Genomic DNA, 27,284 nt, shown 5'->3' on the forward strand with positions numbered 1-27,284 from the left:
ATTCTCTTCCTTACAGAAGACATCTGCTATGAAGTGATAAAAGCTTTACTAACTAGGATTTAAATAACAAACTCAAAACTCCACATTGTTTAAATTACGATAATATGTACTACTGGAATAAAAACTATAAAATAGTTTGAAGTAAAAGCAGGGTGCAGTGAAGGAAAGGATCAGTTCAGTTCCTGTCTCAGCACTGCTACTAACTAATTGTGGTGACCTTGGACAGATCACTTCACTTTTGCAGACCTGCATTTCCTTACTTTGGAAGTGACTTAGGTAATCTTCAAGAATATTCCAAGTAAAAAGGTTTATGAATACAGGATATTTATTGCATAGTTCAGAAATAACCTCTGAATGCTTACACACAAGAACACACAGAGATACACCATAGTGGATTGAATTCACTGAACTAAGGAGCTCTGATAGCATAGTGGTTACAAATTGGGCTGCTAACCTCAAGGTCAGGAATTTGAAACTACCAGCCATTCCGCAGAAGAAAGATGAGGCTTTCTGCTCTCGTAAAGATTTATAGCCTGGGAAACCCTATACAAGGTCACTATGAGTTGGAAGTGACTCCACGGCATACCACCACCACCTAACCCAACAAAGTATGAGATGATGAAGATTATCTCTGTTAATTTCTATTCAATGACTTCTCATATTAACAGTATATGAACCCATCTTTATTTAGTTTGAAATAAAATAATTTAATGACAAATTATAAGCTTTCTCTGGACAATGACACTAAGAATCAATCCTTGGGGATATTTTAATACCCTTCATGTTATGCAAGGCAAACAAACAAACAAAAAAAATATGACTAAATTAAAAAAAAAATGCTATCAGTTCCTATCATCTGAAAAAAATCTTGGAATTATTTATATACTAGAAAAATTATGTAAATATGTCCCTCTTAGCACAGTACTCCTAAGGGACCAGATAAATAATTTCCCAAAGATTTCCTTGTTCCTGTTAAGTACTATTCAAGGAACAGCTGGTGGGTTTGAACTGCCAACCTTGCAGCTCAAACTGACTTTTACTTTAATAAAAAATAGACATTGCTGTGAGGTATCAGATTTTAGCAGATGGAGCAGAGGCACCATAGGAATAGCACTCAAAATGTGAATAAAATGAGAGAAAAGAGAAGAAACACTGAACTCAGAGAAGTACTGTACAAGAAAGTAACGAAACACCTCAAACTGAGCTTTAGAAACTTGATTTGTAACATTCATTAGACTATAAGCTCCCTCAGGGCAAAGACTTTTACTGGTTTTCATTGCCATATTCTCAGTCTATAACAGTTCCTGGCACATACACTCTCCAAATCAAATTTGTTATTGACCAGTGGATTTCTACTCCTAGTGACATGATAGGACAGAGTAGAGCTCTCCCACTGGGGGTTTTCCTAGAATATCATTTTTAGACAAGCAGTGGTTTGAACTGTCAACCTGTCTGTTGGCTTGTGAATGCTAAACTATTGTATCACCAGGGCTCCTTCCTGGTTCTTTTCCTGTTGTTGTTGTTAAGTACTGTGGAGTCAGTTCCAACTCATAGCAACCCTGTACAGGGTTTCCAAGACTTTAACTCTTCATGGGAGCAGAAGAGATGTAGGATATATTTCAGCTGTCCAAGTGATAAATGAATGAATAAAAAGAAAGCATAATAGTACAATGGAAAAATATACATGGCAAAGTTACCAAAATGGAATCATGAGAATAAATGTAGACATGGTATAGTTTATGTCTAGGTGTTTGTTGTTAAGTGCCATTGAGTCAGTTACAACTGGTGTGGCATTATAGGATAAAGCACAAGGTCATTTTGGACTGCAAGGTTGGTGGCTCAAACTCACCAGATGCTCCTTGGAAACCATACAGGGTCTCTATGAGTTGGAACCAAGTTTACGGCACTTAACAACACAGTTTCTGAGAAGCAGATGGTGGATTTGAACCACCTACCTTGACTCTAGCAGCTCTACAGTACCACATTAGGACTCCTATGGTTTGGTAGAAATTTGAATAGACTAATTGGACAAGAATTATATTCCTGGTTCTCAAAGACTTCTAGCTTAACTTTGGATAAATCAGAACTTCTTTATGTTTGTCAATCCACAAAATATTTCTTTCTTTATGTTGTAAAAGGGTAATATAAAGAATTATTAAAGGAAAAGGAGGATAAAACAAAGATGTATGGGTTGGAACAGAAGAATTTCTGGGAATGCAGAAACACTGTCATGTATACACATGTAACAGAGAAACTGGCATGAAGCACACTAAGGAAAAGAGGGGTAAAGAAGGGGATGAAAGTTTGAATTAAATGTCCCAATATGTAACTAGCATGTTGCATGTATGTTTGCACTATGTTTAAATGCCACTCACAATTAAAGTGAAACAAAGTTATATGTAAAATACAACAAGTAACTAGGCTGTGGTATCTTGGAATAGAAGGATATATTAACATATAAAGCCAAAATAGCACAATTAGAAAAGTAAGAAAGGCTTGACACATAAGCGGGAGGGTAGATGGGGAGAAGAAGGCATCTGACGAATCTGAGTACCACAGAGAAATAGAAGGAAACATCAGAGTGAGATGTGCAGGAGAGAGGAAAGGCACAGAGCCATCTGCTATATGTTAGGGAAGAGCTCACCCTAGAAATCCAAAGCTGTTTTCAAAAGCAAGCTGAGCATTGTATGGATGATTAAATAAAAAGGGAAAAGACCACCACTACTCAAAATTTAATAAGAGTGAAGCAGGAAGGACAGAGGAAAATTTAATTTTAGTGGGCTGAACTATGCACGCTTGACCAGAGGTCCCGTTTGAAGTACTTCCTGAATGGTCAGTCACATGTTACTTAAACTACCAGAGTTAGTCTTAAGGTCTCACTCTCTAGAACAGGGAAAAAAATGATTGGAGAAAAGCATGTGTGTGTGTGTGTGTGTGTGTATGTGTGAGTGTTGTGTAAGAGAGAGTGTGCCTGGGAGCAGGGCACTAACCTCTATTTTCTATTACTTTGAGCATTACACTTTACCTTTCAGGATTCCAGTGTCCACATTAGTAAAATTATAAAGATTTTCCGGTTTTTCCCAGTTTTTAATGTTTTAGGAGTAAGCAAGTCAGGCTTAAGTAAGTCAAAAGAAATTATTTAAAATCACTGTTCTCAAATACCTAAAAGTATTGTAAAGAGTTAGAAGAAGGACCCATAGGACTTCAAATGAATTCCATTTATAACTGGAGCAATCCTTTGGTATATTTAATTAATCATGCTGAGCTTTTACAAATGGTAATAATTTATAGTGTCACTGTGGTAACAATGGTTTGCCTTGCAGCCCAATCAAAAGACTTAAAACAAAGGGGAAAAATTGCACCCAAAGATGAAAATACCAATATACTCCTTAATCTAAAATCTGTTGTTGATTAAGCTCTCCTACCCAGATATACATTTTATTTTTCAAAATGGCACCTCAGTTTCTTGGCTACAGTTCAATTATGCAGCTACTTTTATAGGCATCCAAATTCTCAGTCCTCCAAAAGTCAGTTCTTTCCATATAGATAGAGGGTAAAACGTATCAAGAAGTGTTGGCAAAGAAAACAAATGAATGCTTCAGGTATTGTTTGACTTGAAACAAACTTAACTCTTATCATGGCAGTATAATGATGTTGTATAGGAAACCAATATCACACAGGAAAATTTCAACAGCAAAAAATGTATTCCAACCTTGCATTAGATTTCTTGATTTACCTGTCTGCATATAGTAGCAATATGGTGTAGATATGAAATTATATACTTTATGAAAAGAAACATTTATTTTAGAAAAACAGACAAATTGGGCAATTTAAAATATTATATTTTGCCTTTTAGCATAATAAGGATAAAACACTTTTAATAAAATCAGCGAGGAAAGAAATAATTGTAGTATTCAAAAGGTAAAACCCTAATGCTAATAGGTAGATTGGTTTGGGGAATAACACAGCAGACACAATTACTGGGGTTGTCTCTTTTCTACTCTCTCAGGCTCCAAGATAAAGAAGAATCAATTAGCCCTCAACAGACTATGACCTTGAAGGCTACAGCTCTGTACATAATATGCTGAATATGATGAGATAGATGAAAAATAGAAAAGGGAGAATCAAGTCATTAAACCACTTATGACCACATGTTTCAGATACGGGCATGTTATTTTACAATATAAACCATGACACATACCTTGGTTCCTTCCTATCGAAAACACTCATGATGAAAGAAAGCCCATTTCTTTCTGTGATGGAATAATACTTTCTCCACTGAAGAGAAAATAGTGAAAGAAATAACAAATTGACTAATTATAAGGGTTTTTGTTTGTTTGTTTTGGCTTTCTTTATTTAATGGTCACAACCTTTTAAACAAGAAAAACAAATAAGTACTTTTGAGTGTGAAAACAGAGGTTTCTGGAACAATCAATCCCTTTCCAAAGAAAGGTTCAGACTTTGAATAATCCTAGGATCTGGCTTGTTTGTCTTTTTAAGATAGAAATCCAAAATATTTAGAGTTTCCCACACAGAAAACCATATAGACTTTAAAATGTTAACTAACTGCCTGACTCTTAACTTTTAAGCAGAAGACTCCTGCTCACATGGCTTCTCCAGGATTGTCTGCAATGTACTTCCAAATGCTGCAGCTGTACATCTGGCCAGCAAGGGCCACTGCGATGCTTTTAGACAGCAGTAAATCTTTTCCACTCAATGCAAGTGCCACAAAATCAATGTTCTGGCTTGGGGGGAAAATATACATAAGGAATGCATAATCTATTAAAACACTCGATAGAAGAATTTACTTAAAAAAATAATTTTTCAAAACGTTATAACATAATTTTTGACCTGGTCCTACATCAGGCAAATGTGCTATATGTTTCTTTGTTTTCTTCAGATTATAAAATTACAGGATAATTTGGTTGAAGAGTTTTTCAAAGGGTTATATTCATTTTTCTGGACAATGAAACTTATTCAGGCACATTTAAGGAATGGTGTATGTTTTAAATGATAGAGAAGTAACCTTGTCTTCATGGTAAATTCTGCTTTCTTTGCAGGATCTGCGCTTGCTTTTTATAGTCTGTCATTTCATCTGGGTATTATTTCCCGGTCACTCTGCCAGGTGGGAAGAAGCAGCAAATGCAGTAATGTCTGTCAGACCTTTAATGATGCTTCAGGGATTTGACAAAAATACTAAGCAGTGTGTGCATCAAGGAGTTTCTTCCCTAATTACACCTGAAAAACAAGTCTTTAAAAAAAAAAATCTTTTCCACCGAAACTGGTGTGTGTAAAATGCTTTTCAAACACACGCACAACTCAAGTTTTTCTGTGTTTCTATAATATGTTTAACTTCATACTAGATGTAATGTTTGGAAAGAAAATTAGAGGGGTATTTCATCACAAAATCTTTATCGTCAACTCTTTTTTGAAGTCTAAGAACTAAATTATCTTGTCTTACTCTTTCCTACTAAGGAAATATCTACCAATGAATACTTAATAATGTTGATCTACTAAGGTTTACTACATAAATACCAAGTTGGAAAATAAACAAAAATAAAGAAATTAGATTTTTTTTTAATAAAAGAGGAAACACCTCCCTTCAACAGAAACATTTAGAATAATCAACTAGTCATAGTTTCATCCTCATCAATTTTCCATTATGAAGCTACTGCAATGATCTGGTACAAACAGTAGTATATTGTTCTGTATTGTTTTAAGAGCGTGGACTCTGTTCACTCACAGGTTATTAAACAATGCTGCTGCAACCTGACAGGCGAAAATGATACATGTCTAAAAAACGATGTACCTTGGATCTTGAACTTTTTAATGACTGCAAAGGAAGCTATTTAAACCTTTGATTACAGAGGACAAAACTAATTTGGGAAAATCCTGGTCTACAAAATTGTACTGTGTCTTGAACCTAAAAAAAAACAAAAACCAGTTTATCCTAATAAAGTAATCTGTAACCGAAACTATAATCTAGTCAGGAGAGCAATAGTCTCAAGCTAGTCAGAGACTAGAGCACTGTTAAATGTTTTATGACTTGATGCAATTCAGGAAGAACCAATTGAAACACAAATGTGGGGAGACATGGTTAGGGAACTGGAGAAGTAGACAGATAAAAGCAGTGTGGGGTTGCTGGGAGGTAACAGCAAGGTAAAGGGAAGGTGACAGAAAGTCTGCAACAGAAAATAAGACACATACATACTCAGTGTCATACACAAATTAATTTTAAAAGAATAATTAAGAATTGTCTGAAGTTTCAATTTTAAGAAATATTAGATAAAAGTGAGACTTAGCTTAAATTCAAGCATGACTTGCAGATGCTGAAGTTTTTGGTCCCCTCACTAGGTTTTAACTATCAGACTAGAGGGAGCTGTTAGAACAGTGACTCACCAGGAGTTTCTAAGATCCTTTTGCTCATCTCTCCAATGCAACCCCAAGCATCAAGTCACATGATTTGCTTAAACAAAACCATGCAATTAAAATGCAAGAAGAAAGGGAAGGAACTACACACTCTAGAGAACACCTTTTGGGACCTCAATCCCACCCCTTCCTTCATTCATCTCTTTCTCGCTCTCTCTCTACTTACAAAGTTTAGGAGCAGTTTGGAGATTAGTTTCTGTTGTTTGTGGATGAATTGCTGACTTGGGTGTTCTCACCTCAGGGTTCCGAGTGGGTGGAAGGAAGGATGGTGCAGTGGATGGCAGGAAAGAAAAAGCAAAAATACGATTCTTCGGGGTTGGTGTGGCTGAAGGTTCAGAGGCTACAACAGCACTGGTACCTTGTACTGTAATTTGAACCTCAGTTTCAGATTGACCCCTAGGGACAAGTGAAGTGTGAGCCTCAGATGATACCCACACAGCTGAGGCAGCAGTTGAATCCAGTGCATCATGAGGGTCCTGGCCTAACCCCCCAGGATCAAGGTGAGTAGGAGAGTCATACTCAAATATCTTGTCCACAAATACCCACTTGAGACCGGCAATGCAGAGGCAAAGGCTAACTAAGCAAGCCAGAATGGGGACAATGCAGATTTTCTCAGAGTTGAGACAACCTCTCAGACGCTCTGCTTCCAGGCACACACAACAGGGAACTGCCAGGCCCACGAGTCCAGGGGTTCTCCCATCTTCAGTCTGGGTCTCTGGCATGTCTTCTGCTGCCGGAAGCCCATCAAGAGATGGGTCTGGACTCAGCTGAGTTGAGGGGCTGGAGGACCTCTCGGCAGCTTCCTCAGACATGTCTGGGGAATAAATCTCCATCGGCTCACCTCCAGAAGGCCTGGCCTCTCTCATGGTCCATTACCATGCAGAGTCCCCCCCAACCAAATGAGACAGCATCTTATAAGTGGAAATCGATAAGTAGTCCAAGTCCAAGGCCATTATCAAAAGCAAGAGGAGTTCAAGAAGGAGGAAGGAAAAAAATTTTTTTTTCTTAAAGCTTCTAACAACTACCAAATAAAAGTATATTGTGATTCTTTAGCTGCTGTTTCTGGGCCACTTTTCTAGTTCTTTTCAATGCTTCTTCAAACCATCCTGGCTTGTCAAAGGAACAGCGACCAAAATAGAAAACCAGCGGATTGTTGTTCAATTAAGTAAACCAGTAGCCCAAACTAAAAGGCAGGTTTCTCACCTCCAGCATCTGAAGCTGCTGTCTGCTTAGATGAAGAAAACAACTGTCATGCAGGAGAAGTAAAAGCAAAAGCAGGATCAGCGGTGGTGGCGGCGGTGGCAGTAGCGGCGGCGGCAACAGCGGCAGTAGTGACAGTAGCAACAACATCCTGTTGTGTTAACGCAGCGGCTGAAAGAGGCTGAATCATTACAGGGCAGCAGGTGCCTGCCCTCTGAGCATCACTGCAAACAGTCTCCTCACCGAGGGATCAGAAGGGAAGAGTGCGGCCAGGAGGGGCGGTCACTCCCTTCCCCGCCCTGCTTCCATCCCCACCCCCCAACCACTCCTCTTTGTCCTTCTTGAGCGCTCATTCACTTTCTTTCTCTGTGGTCCTTCCTGTCTTCATAGTCTCTCTCTTTCTCTCTCTCTCTTGTACCTCCTCATCCAAAGATGTCTCTGTTTCTTTTTTCCTCTCTTCTCTCCCAGCCCCCACCACTCTCTCTCCACACTCTAGAGCTCTGGATGGTCTGAGTAAAATCAGTACCCCAGCAACCCAGGACTGCCAGTGACTTCCTATTTTATCCAATTAGAAAGAATAAAGGCCATCAAATCAAAGAGAAGCAGGCAGGCACCAGTTAAGCTTGGTCCCCATGCTCCCCCCTTTTCTTTCTCTTCCTTTCTCTACAAAAGCGGCCCCAGTCTTCTACCCCCACCTTGCTTGCTTGCAGTCTTGCTGGCTCTCTTTCCTCTGCCCACTGTTGGGTCAGAAAAAGCCCAGGATCAATGTTAGCAATCTAACAAAGCTAGGATGGGGAGGGGATGTAGGTGGGACCTTATGGGTTGGACCTAAGGCTTGGCAAAGTCTGATATCTGATTCCTCCCCAGAGAGGTAAGCTTTTCAACAGCAATTTCTTCCTGCCTGCTGCTGAGAGATAGCTTTCCTTTCCTAGCCCTCTAATAAGTTTTCTTCACCAAGAGGACTATTATTACCTGGTTTTCAACCGTTAGAAAACACTTTTCTAACCATGGACAGCTCTGCCTTTAGCCCATTCGAGACAAGCACAAATCTGAAATATCTGTTTGTGCAGTGATTGTGTTCGACTGTGATGCCCAGTGTGAAAGGCTGAGTGTACACTGTAGAGAGTGGTATGGGGGAGCAAGAGAAGGGGAGAGAGGTTCATATAGTTCTACTCTGAGGGTCACCTTTAAACTTCTATTTCCCCCATCCCAAGTTAATAATGTCCCAAGCTAACAAGAACCGGCTAAGTAACAAAACAGCGAGGAAAGCAAAGGTTACCACTTTATTTCTAAATTAGCCTTTCATTGTAACTCCACACTGCAGAGGGTTGGATTCCCTGGGTGGTGTAATATATACCACATGTCCTCAGCTATAACTGCACTGCAAGTATTAAAACGATCTTTCTATAAGAGCATGCCTTTTGGGCTAGGTTTCAGTAGCTTCACCCTACACATAGTTACCAGGCTGATTTTATTCTTCCTTTTTGCAACATCAGTGGTTAAAATCCTGGAAGAAGTGAACAGCACTTCTCATTCTCACTGCATGTTAATATATACATCTGAACCTTAAATCCTCACTTACTGTGACTGAGCACTTGAATGGTTTTCAAGGAACCATTTTGTTCACCAATGCCAATAGGAGCCTTACAAACTTTAAATCGGTGCTACATACCCATCGCATGAGTCCCAGAGCCAGTAGAATTCAGAGCCAAAGTCCTATGAAAAGCTGCTGTGTTGAAATATTTTTAAGCTTTGGAATACTCATGGGATCCAAATATTATCATTTCTTTCAAAATGAGATTTATCCACAATTATAGATGTTTCAAAATTATTAATATTTTAAACTGTGTTTACAGCACTATAACTAACAACAGAGCCGGCACTGGTTTTTAAACTTGTAACCACAGTGATGACAAGCTTATGGGCAAAATGAATTATTCTTTAGCTCAATTCTATATACCCTGCATTTATATGCCAGTAACCTGTATTTAAGGAGCCCTGGTATTAGGGTAGTTATTTGCTTGGCTGCTAAGGGAAAGGTCAGCAATTCTAACCCACCAGTCTCTCCAGGGAAGAAAGATGTGACAATCTGCTTCTTCAGGATTTACAGCTATATGATAAGTACTGGACTGTTAACCACAATATTGGTGGTTCAAACCCACCAGCCACTCTTTGGAAAGTCTATACAGCATTATTCTGAGTAGGAATTGGCTTAAAGGCACTTAACAACAAAAAATCCTATAGAGCAGAATTACACTGTTGTTGTTGTTGTGAAGTGCCATTGAGTTGGTTCCGACCCATAGCGACCCTGTTTAGGGTTTCTGAGGAGCAGCCGGTAAGCTTGAACTGTCGACCTTGCGGTTCAAACGGCTTTAGGGTTATTGAAAATATAAAATAACGTATGTAAAGACTCTAGCAGAGTGCCTGACATAAAGGTAGAAGGCAATAAATGAAGTTTTTATTGCTGCAGATCAAATGTCATAATCAATTCAATGGCATTTTTTTAAGCCAGTATTTTGATATCTGTCCCACTTCTTGCTTTAACTCTATGATTTTAAAGCAGTGAAAGCTTTCTTACAAAGAAATAATATGAAATACATTATAGAAAATCTCAATTGAAGCATTTTCAGTACTCAAGAAGTATTAAGATGTTGATCATCTACATTCATGTAAGCATACAAAAGCAATATGAACTGATATATTTTATGCTAAATTTGATAATTTATAATTCTCTCATAGATTACCAGTTTAAATCTGTGGCAATTAATTATTCAATCCTGCCGCAAATCAACAATAACTCATGTACACAGGCATTTTATCCATGGTCAACATCATTTTAATCTCAAAGATTAACATGAGGTTCGGAAGCTGTAATATGTCATATGAGAAAAGATAACCCATACTTGAGAAAACCTTAATTTGCACCAATGGCAAATAATCTTTATCTTACACAGCAATTTCCTACACACAATTTGTCCACATAAGTAATGTGGATATGTATAACACACATAAAGAATAACAAACTACTTCATGAAGGGGTTGTGTGGTTTGGAAACACCACAAAATGTAGACATTTGTTGCACAAAATTCAGTAAAAACAGCAAACATATGCAACAGCAGCGAAGAAAGAAGAAAAAAACTAGACTCTACTTTAGTTGTCATATTGGAAATTCCCAACTCTTACCAAGAAAAACAATGTATTATCCAGAGGTAAAAAAAAAACAACAAAAACAAAACCCATCAAAATCAGATAGAATCCAGTGACTTGCCACAACTTTTCTTTTCCCTGTATTAAATAAATCAGAGTTTGGTATGTGTATGTGTCCCCCTGGACACATGTATATGTGTACTTCATAAATGTTGAAACACTTGTAAGAAAATTAGTCTTCAGAAAGTCAGTTTCCTATAAAGTGAAAATAAAACTTCTCTATTTGGAGATGAGTATGATTGAGAAAAAGGAGTGAAACAGGAGATGAAGGATAAATGGAATTCCTCAATAATCTGCCCTTGGAGCCAGAAGTTGCCTTTATTCCTTCATTAGTTAGTTCCTTTATACCAATAAAGAAGGAGAGTAAAAAAGGGATAATATAATTGAGGTTAGAGATCACATTTTTCCTTTGGAGAAAATATGCATGAGTGTAGAAAAAAATACAGGATATACTTTGTAACCCTTCAAGCTCTGTCCCACTAAAGAAGAAAAAATTCTGTATCTCCGTGTCTTTTGAAAAAATAGACAAAACATAAAATCACACTACCTTCTTAAAACTACATTATCAATTGAACTGCAGCAATAAAAAATCCATTTATTGCTCTCTACCTTTATGCCAGGCACTCTGCGAGGGCCTTTATAAACGTAATTTTTGGTTTTCAATAATCCTAGACAGAATATATATTTTTAGAAGAAAATAATGTGGGTCCAGACAACTTTTAGGCGATGATATACAGGTATATTATGCGATAAGGCCATACTTTGAACCAGGGTCCGATTCCAAAATTCATGCTATTTTTGCTGGAAAATATACTGGCTTCTCTTTTTAATCAAGAAAATTAACAACAATTATGTATTAATGACACATCGCTTCAATGGAAAAATAAGAGAAAATATAACAATGAAAATAGGTATTGTTACCTTAATATAGTTGGCAAATGAACTTTAATGCTCCTAGTTCACCAAATGAAAGCTTTTTAAAAACATTGCCTAGTGATTTTCAATAGTTATAAGGATAAGGTACATTGTTGTTATTGTGTAGTGCCATTGAGTCAGTTCCAACCCATGGCAACCCTGTATAGGGTTTCTAAGGAACAGCTGGTGATCTTGAACCATTGACCTTGCAGTTCAAAACAGCTTTGCAGTCTGGCACATTAACCCACAGGGCCATACCAGGACTCCAAGGATAAGGTATGTTGTTGTTGTTGTTGTTAGGTGCCATCAAGTCGGTACCAACTCATAGCTGGGTGTCCAAGCACATGACCTCTCTACGTGGCCTGGAATTCTCAGAGCAATGTGATTGGTTGGGCTCTGAGAGGAAACATCTTAAGAGGAAGAGAGTTGTCAATCCTTTGAAAGAGAGCCGGGAAATGACAGTAGTAACTTCCATTGCATTTTACTTGTTAAGCAGACACAGGGCCAGCCCACATTCAAGAGGAGGGGAAATAAATCTTAATGAAAAGACTCTGAAAGAATTTGTTGGTGTTATTAGTTCTGTGGAGCCAATTTCTACTCATAGTGACCTTCAGAGGGTTTTCAAGGAGTGCCTAGTAGGTTGGAACTGCTGACCTTGCCATTGGCAATCCAGTGTTTGTCCTACAGCTGCACACCAGGACTCAAAGAATTTATAGCCATGATTAATTCACCACATAAAGTAAGGGAAATAAATGTTAGCATATCAACCTGGTCAAGAGGAGATAAATTAATAGAAAATAGCATTTGGAAAAACAGTCAAAGTGCATACCCTTGTATTTCAGGTCCACTTTCATAATAATCCTTCTATGCCAACCTCAGTAAAGAAAAAATTCTATTAAATCATCAAATTAAAAAAATTGTTCAAACTCCCCTGCTACTTCACTTCAAGTGAGGTTATTTAATTTGCTACCTGCATCAAAATTTATCCTAAGTAGTGTAATGGTTATGAATCGGGCTGTTAATCTCACGGTCAGCAGTTTGAAACTACCAGCAGTTCTGCAGGAGAAAAATGAGGCTTTCTGCTCCTGTAAAGATTTACAGTCTTGGAAACCCTGTACAGGGTCGCTATGAGTCGGAATCGACTCGACGGCACTTAACAACAACAACATATATGTATCTACCTATCTAAAAACCCATTGCCAATTCTGACACACAGTGACCCTGGAGGATAGAGTCATAGTATCCTTACAGGGCAGTAGCAGTAGTTGTTGTTGTTAAGTGCTATCAAGTTGGCTACAACTCATAGCAACCCAGTATAGGGTTTCTGAGAAGTAGGTGGTGACTTGGAACAACTGACCTGTGGCTCATAAGCCAGTGCGGATCCTACAGCACCACACCAGTAGAACTGCTGAATAGGGTTTACAAGGTTGCAAGCTTTCTAGAAGCAGACTGCCACATCTTTCTCCCATGAAGCAGTTGGAGGTTTGGAACCATTAACCATTGACCTTTTGGTAAGCAGTCAAGTGCTTTAACCACTGCACCACCACAGTAGCTTCAATAATGGGCTTAAACAAACCTACTATTGTGAAGATGACCCAGAGCCGGATACTGTTTAGTTCTGTTATGCATGGGGCCACTATGAGTCAAAACTGACTCCATGGCACCTAACAAAAACAATACGTATACATAGGTCACGAAGATAAAAAGGGATAAGAGTTATTTTGCTTTTAAATAAACTACCCAGTTTATTTTTGCTTTATTCTCCCACCCTCCTTCTCATGATTTTCACTCTGAAAATGTTCTCTCTGAAACAGTTTGGTTCGGTTCCTAAATTTAATGACTAAAACATATTATGGTTTCTAACATAATAAATGGTAACAGCAATGATTTCAGATTTGGATTCCAATTGTTACAGGCCACTGTATATATACTGAAGGAGTCCTGGTGGTGGTGTGGGATAAGCAGTGAGCTGCTAACAGTGAGGTCTGTGGTTCAAACCCACCAGCTGCTCTGCAAGTGTAAGATAAGGCTGTCTTCTTCCATAAAGATGCACAGGCTCAGAAATCCTCTACAGGTTTACTATGAGTTGGAATCAATTTGATGATAGTGAGTTTTTATGTATAAATTATAATTATTTATTTACTAATAAATATGAAGCCATAACTTTAACAAAAATGCTCTAAAGTCTAAGGTAACCTTAAAATTTTGCTGCTTTCTGGGAGTGGCACTATGGATTAATGCGCTGGACTGCAAAGTTGGTATGAACCGCAAGGTCAGCAGTTCAAGCCTACCAGCTGCTCCTCAGAAACGCTATACAGGTTTGGAACCATTAACCATTGACCTTTTGGTAAGCAAAACCAAACATTTTGCTTATTAATCAAAACCAACAGCATTTAACAACAACATGAGAGTCTAGTGTGACACTGTAGGATAATGCACTGGACCGTAAGGTCATTTGAACTGCAAGGTGGATGGTTTGAACTCACCAGTCACTCCTTCAAAACCCTATACAGGGGTTGCTATGAGTACCAACTTGATGATAATTAACAACAACAACATGAGAGGACAAAATATTAAATTAGATCTGTTTTCTTCTTTTGACCTACCCTAAAATCATTCACTAACCTGCAGCTCAGATTTCCCAACGAGCCCTTCCTATGCTTTCAAATCATAGGCCACAAGCTTTGTAACTGTGACATTCATTTGAACACATCACTGTAGTGATTTATTATAGTGTATACAGAACTGAAGAATGTGATTTCTTTGAAGGCAAAAAAAGTTCAGCATCTGGATCTCCCAAAACCTAGAGCTGTGCTATCTTCTCAAATCATACATTTTGCTTTGTTTTGGTTTTGAGATTGAATTACACAGGTTATGGTACCACTAATAAATGAGAGAATTTTTTCTATCCATCTATGTAAAATGTGCTGTACACTCTTTTCATTTTTCAAATATTTTTCTGTCTAGCTCATATGTTGTTAAGCTCTGTCGAGTTCTAATAATTTTCTCTGATAACTCCAAAAACATCACTTGTATAAATTTATCTTTGTTCTAATAAAACTGCCTTCTACCAGCTACGCTTAACTCTTTACCATAAAAAATCCTTTCGGTGAATGGAAGGTTGAAGTAAAAGCAACATTTAGTTTTTCCTGTAATTCTCTTCCCAAACAAATAGAAAACCTACACGAAGGCAAACTAAATCCATGTGCTGTTTGCTTTTTCTCACAGTGGCAATGTTCTCAGTGAAGCCAATTTGACCTATTTTCAGATGTTGTAAGATACTGTATCAAATGCTAGATATTGACTACGTTGCTGTGTTCTCATTTTGTAACAAGATGATCAATGTACATGGGCACATTTTGTTCTTTTTAAGCTTAACTTTTTTATAACTTAAAAGGCATAGTAAATGATCTTAAAGATGAAGATGTGATTATTTTATATAGAAAGATCTATATAAGCTATCATTTATATAGATGATAGTCATAGTAAGTTTACTATTTTAAGGAAGCCTATTAGTGCTTACGAATTGGGCTGCGAACCTTAAGGTCAGCGGTTCGAAACTACCAGCTGCTCCGCGGGAGAAAGATGAGGCTTTCTACTCCCGTAAAGATTTACACCCTCGGAAACCCTGTACAGGGTCGCTATGGGTTGGAACCGACTCGACGGCACTTAACAACAACAATTAATTTCTGACTACCCATAAGGAAAATCATGAGTTATCTACAAATGTATCTTATTTCTAATTTTGCAAATTAATTTTCTTTTAAAAGTTATACCCATCATGAACATATCTTCTTCCACATTTAATTTTAAAAAACAAATATGACTTGATTAGGTCTACTAGCAGCCAGACCAAAATTACTGATACTCTGTTATGTGTTAAGTTGCGCTTTTTCTATGAAGCTTCAGATAAGGATAGAGCATTGAAATGCTGGAAATTATTAAATAGCTACAAACTTTGGGTCAGTATTGTTGATATAATACTTCTAAAGCCTTCAAAATACAAATAATCCTATGTTTTATGTGAAAACGACTAAGACTTCTAACTCTCATTTTACATATCGAATGTATTCTTTCTTGTTGTTCACCTGCCTTCCATTTTTCTATTTAGAATATACTAGAGAGAAGGAGCTCTGGTAGCATAGTGGTTACAAATCGGGTTGCGAAACTTAAGGTCAGCAGTTCGAAATGACCAGCTGTTCTGCGGGAGAAAGATGAGGCTTTCTGCTCCTCTAAAGATTTACAGCCTCGGAAACCCTGTACAGGGTCACTATGAGTCAGTTCCGACTCCACGGCATATAACCACCATCCACCAGAGATATGAGTACAGGAAGGCACCCTCGTGGTAAAGTGGTTATGTGCTTCACTGCTTACCAGAGAGATGGTGATTTGAACTTATGAGCCATTCCATGGGACAAAGATGTGCCAGTTGGCTTCCGTAGATTACAGGCTTGAAAACCCCATGGAGCACTTGTACTCGGCCTATAGTGTCAATATTAAGTTGGAATTGATGCAACAGACACAGTTTTTGTTTTCTTGATGAGAAAATGATGAGAGAAAAATGGTAATCTGCGTTAACTGTATGGGTTACACAGAGTGTTCTGTTATCAAATATGTGATAAACTTGCAACCACAACGAAAGCTCCATAAAGGCAAGCTTTTGTTTGTTTCCACTGCTGAATCTCTCAAACCTAGAACATTCATGGCAAAAGAAGGCACTTAGTAAGTACACACACACACACACACACACACACACACACATACATACATACATTTCAGGTGATTCCATTTCCAGGTAAGTTGTGAGGGTTGTTTTTTTATATACATGAGTCTGTGTGAAGTTTCAGAGTCTCATGGGTCTACGGTATTCTCTGATGAGTAATTCCTATCAACATTTGGGTTTGGTACCTGCACATAAGGAGCCTAGTATCACAGTAACTTCTGTTGAATGAATGCATCAATATGGAACTATTCTACAGAGACTTGAATAAACTATGGGAAAACATCTTAATGACATGGGCACAACAGATAGAGGTTTACCTGTGTGATTAAGTTAAAATAATGTCAAATGATGGCATATGTGTATATGTGTGCATGTGGCATGAGTAATGAAAAAATGGAAAACAAAAAAATACATATCTATGACCAGTGCGATATGGAGTCCTGGTGTGTTGGCACATGTTAATGCAGTGGACTGTAAAGTTGGTTTGAACTGCAAGGTCAGCAGTTCAAACTCACCAGATGCTCCTCAGAAACCCTGTACAGGGTAGCTATGGATTGTAACTGACTTGGTGGCACTTAACAACATCATGTATGATATAATATGGATGGATGATCACTGATAATATTTTCTAGAGCTCTACATATTAGATTAGTTATCTTGAACTAATGTCTTTATTTTGTTTCATTAATATTAAAAACTACAGTTGAGTTCTGCTATGTGTAAGGTCACTATGAGTTGGCACTGACTCAATGGCACCTAACAACAACAACAGTTGAGTTAAAGGTACAGAGCTAAGAGAAAGAATTTGTTCATTTCTCTCTCAAGTCTTATAGCAAATGTATCAGAAATATAAGGAGGGATCTTGTATAAGGGAAAATCTGAGCTTTCTTGTTTACTACCTAAACATATATATAAAATTTTATTTAAATAAAATATTAAAGGATGAAATTTTGTGCCATAAGAAAAATTTTAATTAGACAAAAGGAAGAAACACCTCTGATGACCAATGTCTATTTAATACAAACTTACATACTTTCAAAAATGAAAGCAAATGAGCTTGATTAATGCTTCACAAAGCACCCACTGTTGTCCAATAAATTCTGACTCATAGTGACCCCACATAGTTGTTGTTAAGTGTCGTCCAGTCAGTTCTGACTCATAGCAATCCTGTTTGTTGTTGTTGTGATGTGCCATAAAGTCAGTTCTGACTCATAGCGACCCTGTACAGGGTGTCTGAGGCTGTAAATCTTTACGGGAGCAGACACCTCATCTTTCTCCCACAGAAGAGCTAGTAGTTTCAAACTGCTGACCCTGAGGTTAGCAGCCCAATTCATAACCACTACACTACCAGAGCTCCTTTGTATAGGTTTTGTTGTTGTTATGTTGCATTGAGTCCGTTGCGACCCATAGCAACACTGTATAGGGTTTCTGAGGAGCAGCTGGTGAGCTTGACCCTCCAACCTTGCAGTTCAAATGGCTTTGTAGTCTGGCGCATTAACCCACAGCACCACACCAGGACTCCTTGTATAGGTTTAGGCACTAGCAATTTTTTTAAAATAGGGAGTCCAATTATGGCGCTTTTGGGTAAACACTGGACTGTGAACCACAAGACTGGTAGTTCACACCCACCAGTTGTTCTTCAGAAACCCTATACAGGTTACTATGAGTTGGAACTGACTCAGAGGCCCTTAACAACAAAAACAAATTTGTTTATAGGGCAAATCTGTTTGTCAGCTAACTCTATTATCTGGTTCCTATATCAACCAAGAAATGTATATAATACAGCATACCACTCATGACAAATCCTCTAGAAATATTTGATGTGATTTTTAAACCTACTTCAAAGAGGGGAGAACTACTAATACATGGCATGGTCCACATGTGAAAAAAACAAACCCATTTCCATTGAGTCAATTACAACTCCTAGCAATAACAAACAGTATAGCAGGACTGCCCAATGGGTTTCCAAGGCTGTAACCTTTATGGAAGCAAACCACCACATCTTTCTCTTGCAGTGCTGCTTGTGGATACAAATCATCAACCTTTCAGTTAGCAGTTGAACACTTAACCACTGTGACAACAAGCTGATGTGCAGGTACCAAACCTGAATGTTGATAGGAATTACTCATCAGAGAATACCATAGACCCATGAGACTCTGAAACTTCGCATAGACTCATGTATATATTAAAAAAAAAAAAAACCCTCACAACTTACCTGGAAATGGAATCACCTGAAATGTACTTTTTATTCATTTATTTGTTTTTATTTTATTGTGAACTGACTGATAGTTTACATGGAAGAACATCAGGTTCACACCATTGCTGAAATGTACTTTTGAATCTGGCCCAGATTTATAGCTCTTGAGGAGACTCAGCCAGAGAAAAAAAGTATACACATTTCCTTAAAATCTACACAAGTCTCCCTCCTTGTTACTAATCAAAAAGGAAATATAATATTGGGTTATGTGAAAAAAGGGAAAACTCAGAAATAAACTATATTCAGTTTCCAGAAGTGATGTGCTTTCCAAGTGAGTCACTGACCCAGCAACACTCTTGTCAGGCCACAAGCCTGATGATGCCCACAGAAACGGAAGTCTCTCATTTAAAATGAATGCCAGCTTTCTCTTTTTCTGCTGCTTCTCATCCCAAATGGTACATACTTATTTTTTTACATTGTTAGCATTTTTATTACTTCAAAAATATAAATTTGAAAGCCATAAAGTAAAAATATCTTATGATTTGACCTCCAACTCAAAATCTTCTAACAAAAATCAGATTGTATGATGCTAGAGTCAGGTTTACTTAAGAATGATGCTCTGTTTCTATACTTTTGATTCCAGAAATTATTCAAAGTTTAGGTTTCAGGATCTAGGATTTTAGGCTTAATTCAAAGATCAACAATTATCTCAGTCATATTAAGATTTAAAATTTAGCTGACTTAGAAAACCTTGAAACTGGAACAGTCCTTACTCATGAATTTCACATTTTATACAAGAAGAAAAAAGGTCTCAAAATGCAGGTGGATGAATGAATGTATTAATTAATAAACAACGTACCTAGAGTTACACAGAAATTCATTTCAGAGTCAAATGAGAATTCAGGTTTATTGTTCCTTCCATTTTCAACTAATTTTTACAAAGGAAAGCTCTTTAGTTGCGTACTACCAATGTACATGTAACTATTAATTGGTCAGTTTAGACTTTCTGTCTATACCGCTTGATATGATTCTGTAAGAATATCTCACTTTAATCCTTTTATTGGGACTGTATTTGTACCTGAATATCTACTTTATATAGTGTTCCCATTTCCACTTTTGGTCACAACTTTTTTTTAACAATCCACTGTCCTCTTTCTGGTGGCTATCCAGAGGTATCTATATTTGCACTCAAAGTAACTAAACATCATATTATCAAATTAAGGGAATACACTGAATGTAGGTTGTGGAACTTTCATTGAGAACAGGTTGAAGATTAGAAGGCGACCTAAACAATTGAGACACACAAAGAGCTTTACAATTGCCAAGGAAAGTGGAGAATAGTCACTAGAGAAGAGGAGTAGTTCATGGGTGATATACAATGTTGCTGTGCTTGGCTATAAGCTCAAAGCTTGGAGGTTCAAGTTCTTGGAACTTGGAGGCTCAAGCTCTTGGAGGTATCTTGAAACAAAGTCCAGAGATTCACTTTCAACCTGCCATTGAAAATCCTATGGAGCACATTTCTATTCTGACATACATGGGGTCACCATGAGTTTAAATCAACTTGATGGCAGTTGGTAGGGAGAGTATTTTCAAGAAAAACTGTTACCTTAAAATGCAAATCATTATTTTAGTGGTTTAAATACACAATATACCAAGAATCGTCACTATCTGAGAATTAATGAATCAGAGTTACATTGTGTTTTAACCTGGGGAGTTAGATGACTGGAATAGGATAAGGGGTGATTTTCAGGGACAGGAGAAAGTACGCTGCTAAGGATTTAATTATACCATGTAACATATGACTACACATTCTAAGGTCAAACACAGTGGCTCATTCATGAAAAAACAATCCATCACCTATATGCTGTTAAAAAAGAATAATGCACAGCATGTTAGAATGTTTGAAGATAAAATTAAAAATCATGTAATCACATCACTTACTTGACAATGCCTTAAAAAATAAATTTCATTGGTGGAGAGACAAATGGATGTTGTTGATGTTATGTGCTGCCAAGTTGCTTCTGACTAATAGCAACCCAATGTGACAGAGTAGAACGGGTTCAGTGGGTTATGTTTTGGGTGCTAACCAAAAGATCAATGGTTCAAACCCACCATGGGAGAAAGATGAGGTAACATGCTTCCATAAAGATTTACAGCTTTGGAAAACCTATGGAATAGTTGTGCTCTGTCCTATAGATCCCTATGAGTTGGGTTTAACACAAGAGCAGTTTGATTTGGTTTTGGTTATAAGGTTTTCTTGGCTATAACCCTATTAAAGTAGATTGTAAGGTTTTTCTCCAGTGGAGTAGTTGGTAGATTTAAACCACCAACATTTTAGTTAGCAGTTTGCACCATTAGAGATTAGAGCTCCTTGAATATTGTCCTAATAAAATGCTAGAAAAACACTTTTTTCCCCCCTAATGGCTGTCTCACCATGGTCATGGTCACCATGACGTTTGACAGAAAACCCAACCTGAGAAATTGTCATTAGTTTTATTTTAAAAATTCAATAGACTATGTCAAATAAATGAAATCATATATCAATTCCACATTCAATAACCTGCATTTCCTCCTTTTTCCAATATACCTCCCTCCCCCCTGCCATTTTACTTAGAGAAATTGACTTTTAAGATGAATTTCAAAAGTACACTGAAGGTAAAAGATTAATATAATTTTAACCATTATCTAATGGTAATGAGAAATCTTTATGTGACAAACCATTAATTGCTACAGAAAATCTAAGAGCTTTTTCTGTTCCCCACGTAATTCCATTTATTTGATGAGAAAGGATTTTTTTTTTTTTTAATGTTATACTTCAATCACTGGGGAATTGGAACACCTGAATAATATAAATGGGGAAAATATTAAGATTTACACTACTGACAAGATCAGGTTATACCACAAGTTTCATTTGGTTGAAATAAACAGGACCCTTGGATTTGCTCCTGATGTTTCTATCCTGGACAAAAGTTACTCAATGGTCAGCTGATGATCAAGAATTATAAAGCCTGATGTGAAGGTTCAGTTTTCCCCCTGCTAAATTTCCCACCCAGTTAAGAACACAGATGTTTTTTAAAACTATTAAATATGTATGATGCTGTACCAAGCCCCTCTAAAAGCATCTGTATTTAAACTAAATCATGTCACTGACAGCAAGAGGCATACAGAACAATTGAAGCTAGCAGGAAAAGTACTTTTTTTACACATCACTTCAGTGCTGAGAGTTGCAGCCATATGCTTCATTTCTGCCCACCCCCACCTGATGCCTCCTATAAGAGAAAAGGCTTAACTTAAAGGGCTAGAAATGCTTTTATACAAGGCTTCTAAATGAAACATAAATCTTTTGAAGTGTTTTCTCAAGAATTCTTCCTTGAGGGTTTGCTAGGACTCTACCACCAGAAGGCAGACAAATAAGCCATCATCATTCCATGTCTCCTTAACCCCAGCTTAAACAGCTGGAATTATCCCAGTCTCTTTTCTTATCTCATCTTTCCAATGTCTACTACTGTTTTCTGACTGACATGAAAGTCATTCAAAAGGTATCTATATACAAGAGGATTACCCTTATTCTTCAATTTCACCCCTACCACCACCAAAAAAGCAAAGGAGAAAGTTTGGGATCAGAAACTGCACAGTAGCATATGTAAAGGGAAATTATAATTACCAATTCACATTCACAAACAAAAGAATCTAATGAGATTAACCACAAAAACAAAGCACAGTTGCAGCTGAAGCAATTTTGACTCATGGCAATCACATGTATTTCAAGGTAAACCTGTGCTGAACAGGGTATTTAAGGACTGATCTTTCAGACATATGTTCCCAGGTCTTTCTTCCAAGTTGTCACTGGATGGATTTGAATTGCCAACATTTCAGTTAGTACCTGAGTGCTTACTCCTTCTAGTGAGATTGTTGTTGTTAATGCTGTAGAGTTAATTCCAACTCATAGCAACACATATAGGTTTTCTGAGGGGAAGCTTGTGGATTTGAATCACCAACCTTATGGTTAGCAGTCTAGTGCTTATCCTACAGTGCCATACCAGGAATACTACTAATTAAGCAGTTCTCCAATGTACCAGTTCGAAACTACCAGCCGCTCCGTGGGAGAAAGATGAGGCTTTCAACTCCCATAAAGATTTACACCCTCAGAAACCCTGTACAGGGTCACTTTGGGTTGGAACCGACTCAATGGCACTTAACAACAACAACAACAACAACCAAGGTACCTAAGCATTTGGTGATACAAAAGGGAACAGAGATATAGTTCAGATATTTTAGGGGAAAGACACAGTGCAAAGGTAAAACGTTCTTAGGTATCTCAAGCACATAACTAGCTGTACTACCAGAGACAGGCAGCTCTACAATAACCTAAGCCTGGAAAAATATGTTGAATGGGTATGGCAATAATTACCCAACTGATACATGTGTTATCAAAAGAATCAGGGTTAAGGCACAAAGTGACTGGCTTACAAGGTTTCAAGAAAGAGTTTAGTTTAAGAGTGTGTGAGGGAAGATTGAGTTCCCACTGAATAGTTTTCATCTTGTCTAGATGGATCTGATAAAAACAGATGGGGATTAGACTCTTATGATAAGAATTGATGCTTTTGAGTTATGGTGTTGGAGGAGAATATTAAAAGTACCATAGGCTGCCAAAAGAACCAATAGATTTATTTTTGAAGAAGTGCAGCCAGAGCGCTCCTTGGAGGCCAAGATGGCCAAACTTCATCTCTCATACTTTGGACTTATTGTCAGAAGGGACCAGTCACTGGAGAAGGATATCATGTTGGTAAGGTGGAGGGCCAGAGAAAAAGAGGAAGACCCCCAACCAGATGGATTGGCAAAGTGGCAGCATCAATGGATTCAAGTGTGGCAACAGTAGTGAGGTTGGCCCAGGATTGGGCAGTGTTTCGTTCTGCTGTGCATAAGGTCGCTATGAGTTGGTATTGACTCGATGGCACCTAACAACAACAACAACAACAACAACAATTGTTATCATGACTATTTGTGACTGTCACAATTGCAAAGGTAGAAATTTTGTAACAAAAACAGGGGCGTAGTTAATCTTACAGTACAGAATCAGAGGACCCTAGTACCATCAAGGGAAAAGAGCACAAGCGGAATGTGAGAACTTATCCAGAGAAGTAGCGAAACCAGAGATAGAGGCAGAAATGGGGGCATGGAAAGAGAGAGCAGCTGAGAACTGTAGATTCTTGAGAAAAGAGAGACTGAGAGCTGGTGGCCAGGAGGCAGACTTGCAGAATGTGCCCTTTGGTGGTGTAAATTATTATATATGCCTGAGTGTTTAAAAAAAAAAAAATAGCTAAAATAAAGAGAGAAATACTGTTAACTGATGGTACATGGAAGGGGTTATAATCATTGATGAAACGAGGTGTATGATTTGTTGAATGTAAAACTGATGATCTGCCCTGTAAACTTTCACTAAATTCACAATAAAAACATTTAAAAAAAAAAAAAAATCTGGGTTAAATGCTTGAGCAGTCCAACTCAAAATGAAATGGCATTACTGCAATTCAGCCAACATGCAGCATCTGATTTAAAAATGTGCTATAAAGCATTTGAACTAACTTCTCTTTAATTGGAAAGATTAAAAAGAAAAAAAAAAAAACGGGAAAATTTCAGGGTAACCTGCTTCTTTGTTAACCTGCTTCTTACAGCCAGCATTTTTCAAAATTTAATGTCTTTGTATTCCAAAAATGACTACTATTTCTAAAGATCCAAGATAAGTGTCAATTTATTTAGTCATCAATTCACCCATCTATTTAAAAATATCAAGTGCCTATTAGGGTGCCTGACATCGTGCTGGGTGTGTAGATTTGGTAGCAGGAAGTAAACAAGATTTCCATCCTAAACTCTCTCTTTTCTATTGCAACAAATGAAGCTATCTGGTAACAACAAAGGTAGGATTCAAGTTTTGAGTGTGGTAAGGTCTAAGTCACCTTGGAAATAAAAACAAAAAAACAAAAAACAAAGCTGACTGAAAAACAAAAGCATGTAAGACACAGTGCCAATAGGTATATATAAAAGTATATCTACACAATTGGAGTCCTGGTTTGGTGCTGCAAGATAATGCACTGAACAAAAGGTTGGCTTAAACTGCAGGTTCCTATTTCAAATTCACCAGTTGTGCCACAGAAATCCTAATAAAGTAACACTACGAGTTAGAACTAACTTGATGGCACTTAAGAACAACAGCATGCTCACAATTGGTCTGCAAGGTAAATATACAGAGAGAAAAAGTTATGGTTCCAGGAAACAAAAAGACAACCATAAGACCACAGTTAGTGAGAGGTAAAGCTGAGAGTCAAATGCAGATGTTCCTGACCTCAAAAGTCATCACTCCCCTTCTCCTCCCCCTCCCACCCCCACACACAACTACACAATGCCTTTACCCTGTGCATTAACAACTATTCTGTGGGGAAATGTTTTTATTTGTCCTCTTGAGAATTATATTCTGAAAAAGCACCAAAGGAAGAGGTGTTGTAGAAAGGTCACCTGCATAAAAGATAAAGTATCTGTTGAGCTCTACAGTAAAATTCTCACTTGGACATACACAAGAAGGAAGAAGTGAGTGGAGAGAGGGGTGAAAATAAGAACTAATAAAATGATTTGTTGTTGTTGAGCTGGTGAGCTTGAACCGCTGATTTTGTGGTTCAAATCAACCTTGCAGTCCAGTACATTAACCCACAGAGCCACACCACGATTCCAGAATATAATGATAAGAATGCATATGTTCTTGTACATATCACCATTTCCATTATGGGCAGATTTATTGTCAGCTTAGTGCACCAATACTTACAGTGCAACAATAGGCTGTCTACATAATTATGGTCTATGGCTCAGTTCTGATCATGATGAAACCAACTCATTTATTAAATGATGCTGCAAATAGGTCAATGATTCAAAAAATGTTCATAGTACAATCAACCCTTGTTGCATATTTCTTCTCAGGTCATCAATAAGGGAGAAGAAAGTTTGCCATAAACCAGGGTTTAACAGGAAAAAATTAATTTCTCTCTTTGGTTTTGTAAAATTTGGATCTATTAAGAAAAATATTTCTGCAACTTCTTTTATTCATTTATTCAATAATTATTTAGTAATTGACTACACTCTGCCTGGCTATACACAGAATTGAGATCAAGGAGGGAGGATGGCACTGGAGAAAGTGAACTTCCATTTTCTAGTTAGAAACATGTTTTTTATTCTGTCAGTTAATTCTGATAAAAATACATAAGGCTCTAAAGCAATATGTTTTCACTGAACATCTAAATAAATCTGAATTTTTTATCTTTACAACAGAACTTCAATGCTAAACTCTGTAATTTTGTTAGTGTTCGATAAGGACATGTCCAATAAACACAAAAACAAATACTGAGGAAAGTTTTACATAAACATTGCTTGAAAATGTATTTTAAAGTATATTGCCAAAATACTTTTCATTTTTAAAGATTGTTTTTTTCACTAGTTTAACAATAATTTCTATGATTATCAAAAATAAAATATATCTTATTATAATATTATTGTTGTTGCTGTGCCATTGAATAGGTTCTGATCCATGGCAAACCTGTATAGGGTTTCCTAGGAGCAACTGGTAAGCTTGAACTGCCAACCTTGTGGTTCAAACTGACATTGCAGTCCAGCACATTAACCCACAGCACCACACCAGAACTCCATTTTTTTCAATTATAGGAATGCATAAACACTTTCAATCTAAAAGTATGAATACACATGATTTGGGCATTGGCTTATAAATATACCATTTTCCTTTCTTCATTACAAGTACAATAAGTTGTTACACTATCAAATTACTTAGCGCATTTAGGAAATACATTTTATTTCTGGCTCATTGTTATGTTTTGAAGAACAAGTGTGCACATATCACAAAAGTCAATGAATTTTGTGCAAACAGAAAAATATTTTGAAATTAGAAAAGTAGGTCTAATTATGGGCAATAGAGTTTCAAAGAATCCTATACTAGTATTACCAGTACTTTGCATGTTAAATCAAGCATGGATTTTAGTCACCAATGATATTTTTTATATATCTTGTGTATGTCTCCAAAAAATACCATAAGTATCCCATTAGTATTAGCCCTGTGATTAATGATCATAGAACCCACCTCAAATCAGTGATAAAAACTGCCTACAACTATTTCCACAACTGTTCATCTCCCAAACCTTTTACCCTCACTAACAAAGAAATGACTATGAATGTCTAAGGGTTCATGTAGTTACAGGAAACCAGATGCATTATTTATAAGGATGCAGAGGCTAGAAAGTTCGGCTATGTCGCTTACCCTAGCAGGGTAGGCCCTACGCTATTGGCAATAGGAACCTTGCCAGTGCATTAGAAGATGAGCTAGAAGGGATCCCTGCCAAATAAAATAGCTAAGTAATAACAAATGCTTTTTTTTTTTTAAGGAGCCTTGGGGGTTGGAAGGAGTTCTGAGATCACTGCTGAAGCACAATTCAGGATATCACAGAGGTTTTTCAGTCAATGCAGAAATAAGTATTGTAATCCCAATTAATTCATTGCATCTTACCTTTCTTGAGTGCTTGCTTTTAAATTAGCATTATACCTTTTTTTTTTTTTTT

The 27,284-nt window shown here is 37.3% G+C and overlaps 1 protein-coding gene across 4 annotated transcripts in view; it reads right to left on the reverse strand.

Moving 5' to 3' along the window:
* Positions 1-27,284, reverse strand: part of NRG1 (neuregulin 1) — a 274,308-nt gene that overhangs the window by 133,077 nt on the left and 113,947 nt on the right. Inside the window, exon 1 of one of the 4 annotated variants that reach the window (XM_006859981.1) lies at positions 6,596-8,252. The exons of the other annotated variants lie outside the window; for them this stretch is intronic. Coding sequence (XP_006860043.1) covers positions 6,596-7,295 — 700 coding nt within the window. The 5' untranslated portion in view covers positions 7,296-8,252. Of the gene's footprint in view, positions 1-6,595; positions 8,253-27,284 lie in introns of those variants that run through there. 4 annotated transcript variants of the gene reach the window in all.

The sequence above is a fragment of the Chrysochloris asiatica genome, unplaced genomic scaffold (assembly GCF_000296735.1).
Source record: "Chrysochloris asiatica unplaced genomic scaffold, ChrAsi1.0 scaffold00035, whole genome shotgun sequence".
Classification (NCBI taxonomy): Eukaryota; Metazoa; Chordata; class Mammalia; order Afrosoricida; family Chrysochloridae; genus Chrysochloris; species Chrysochloris asiatica.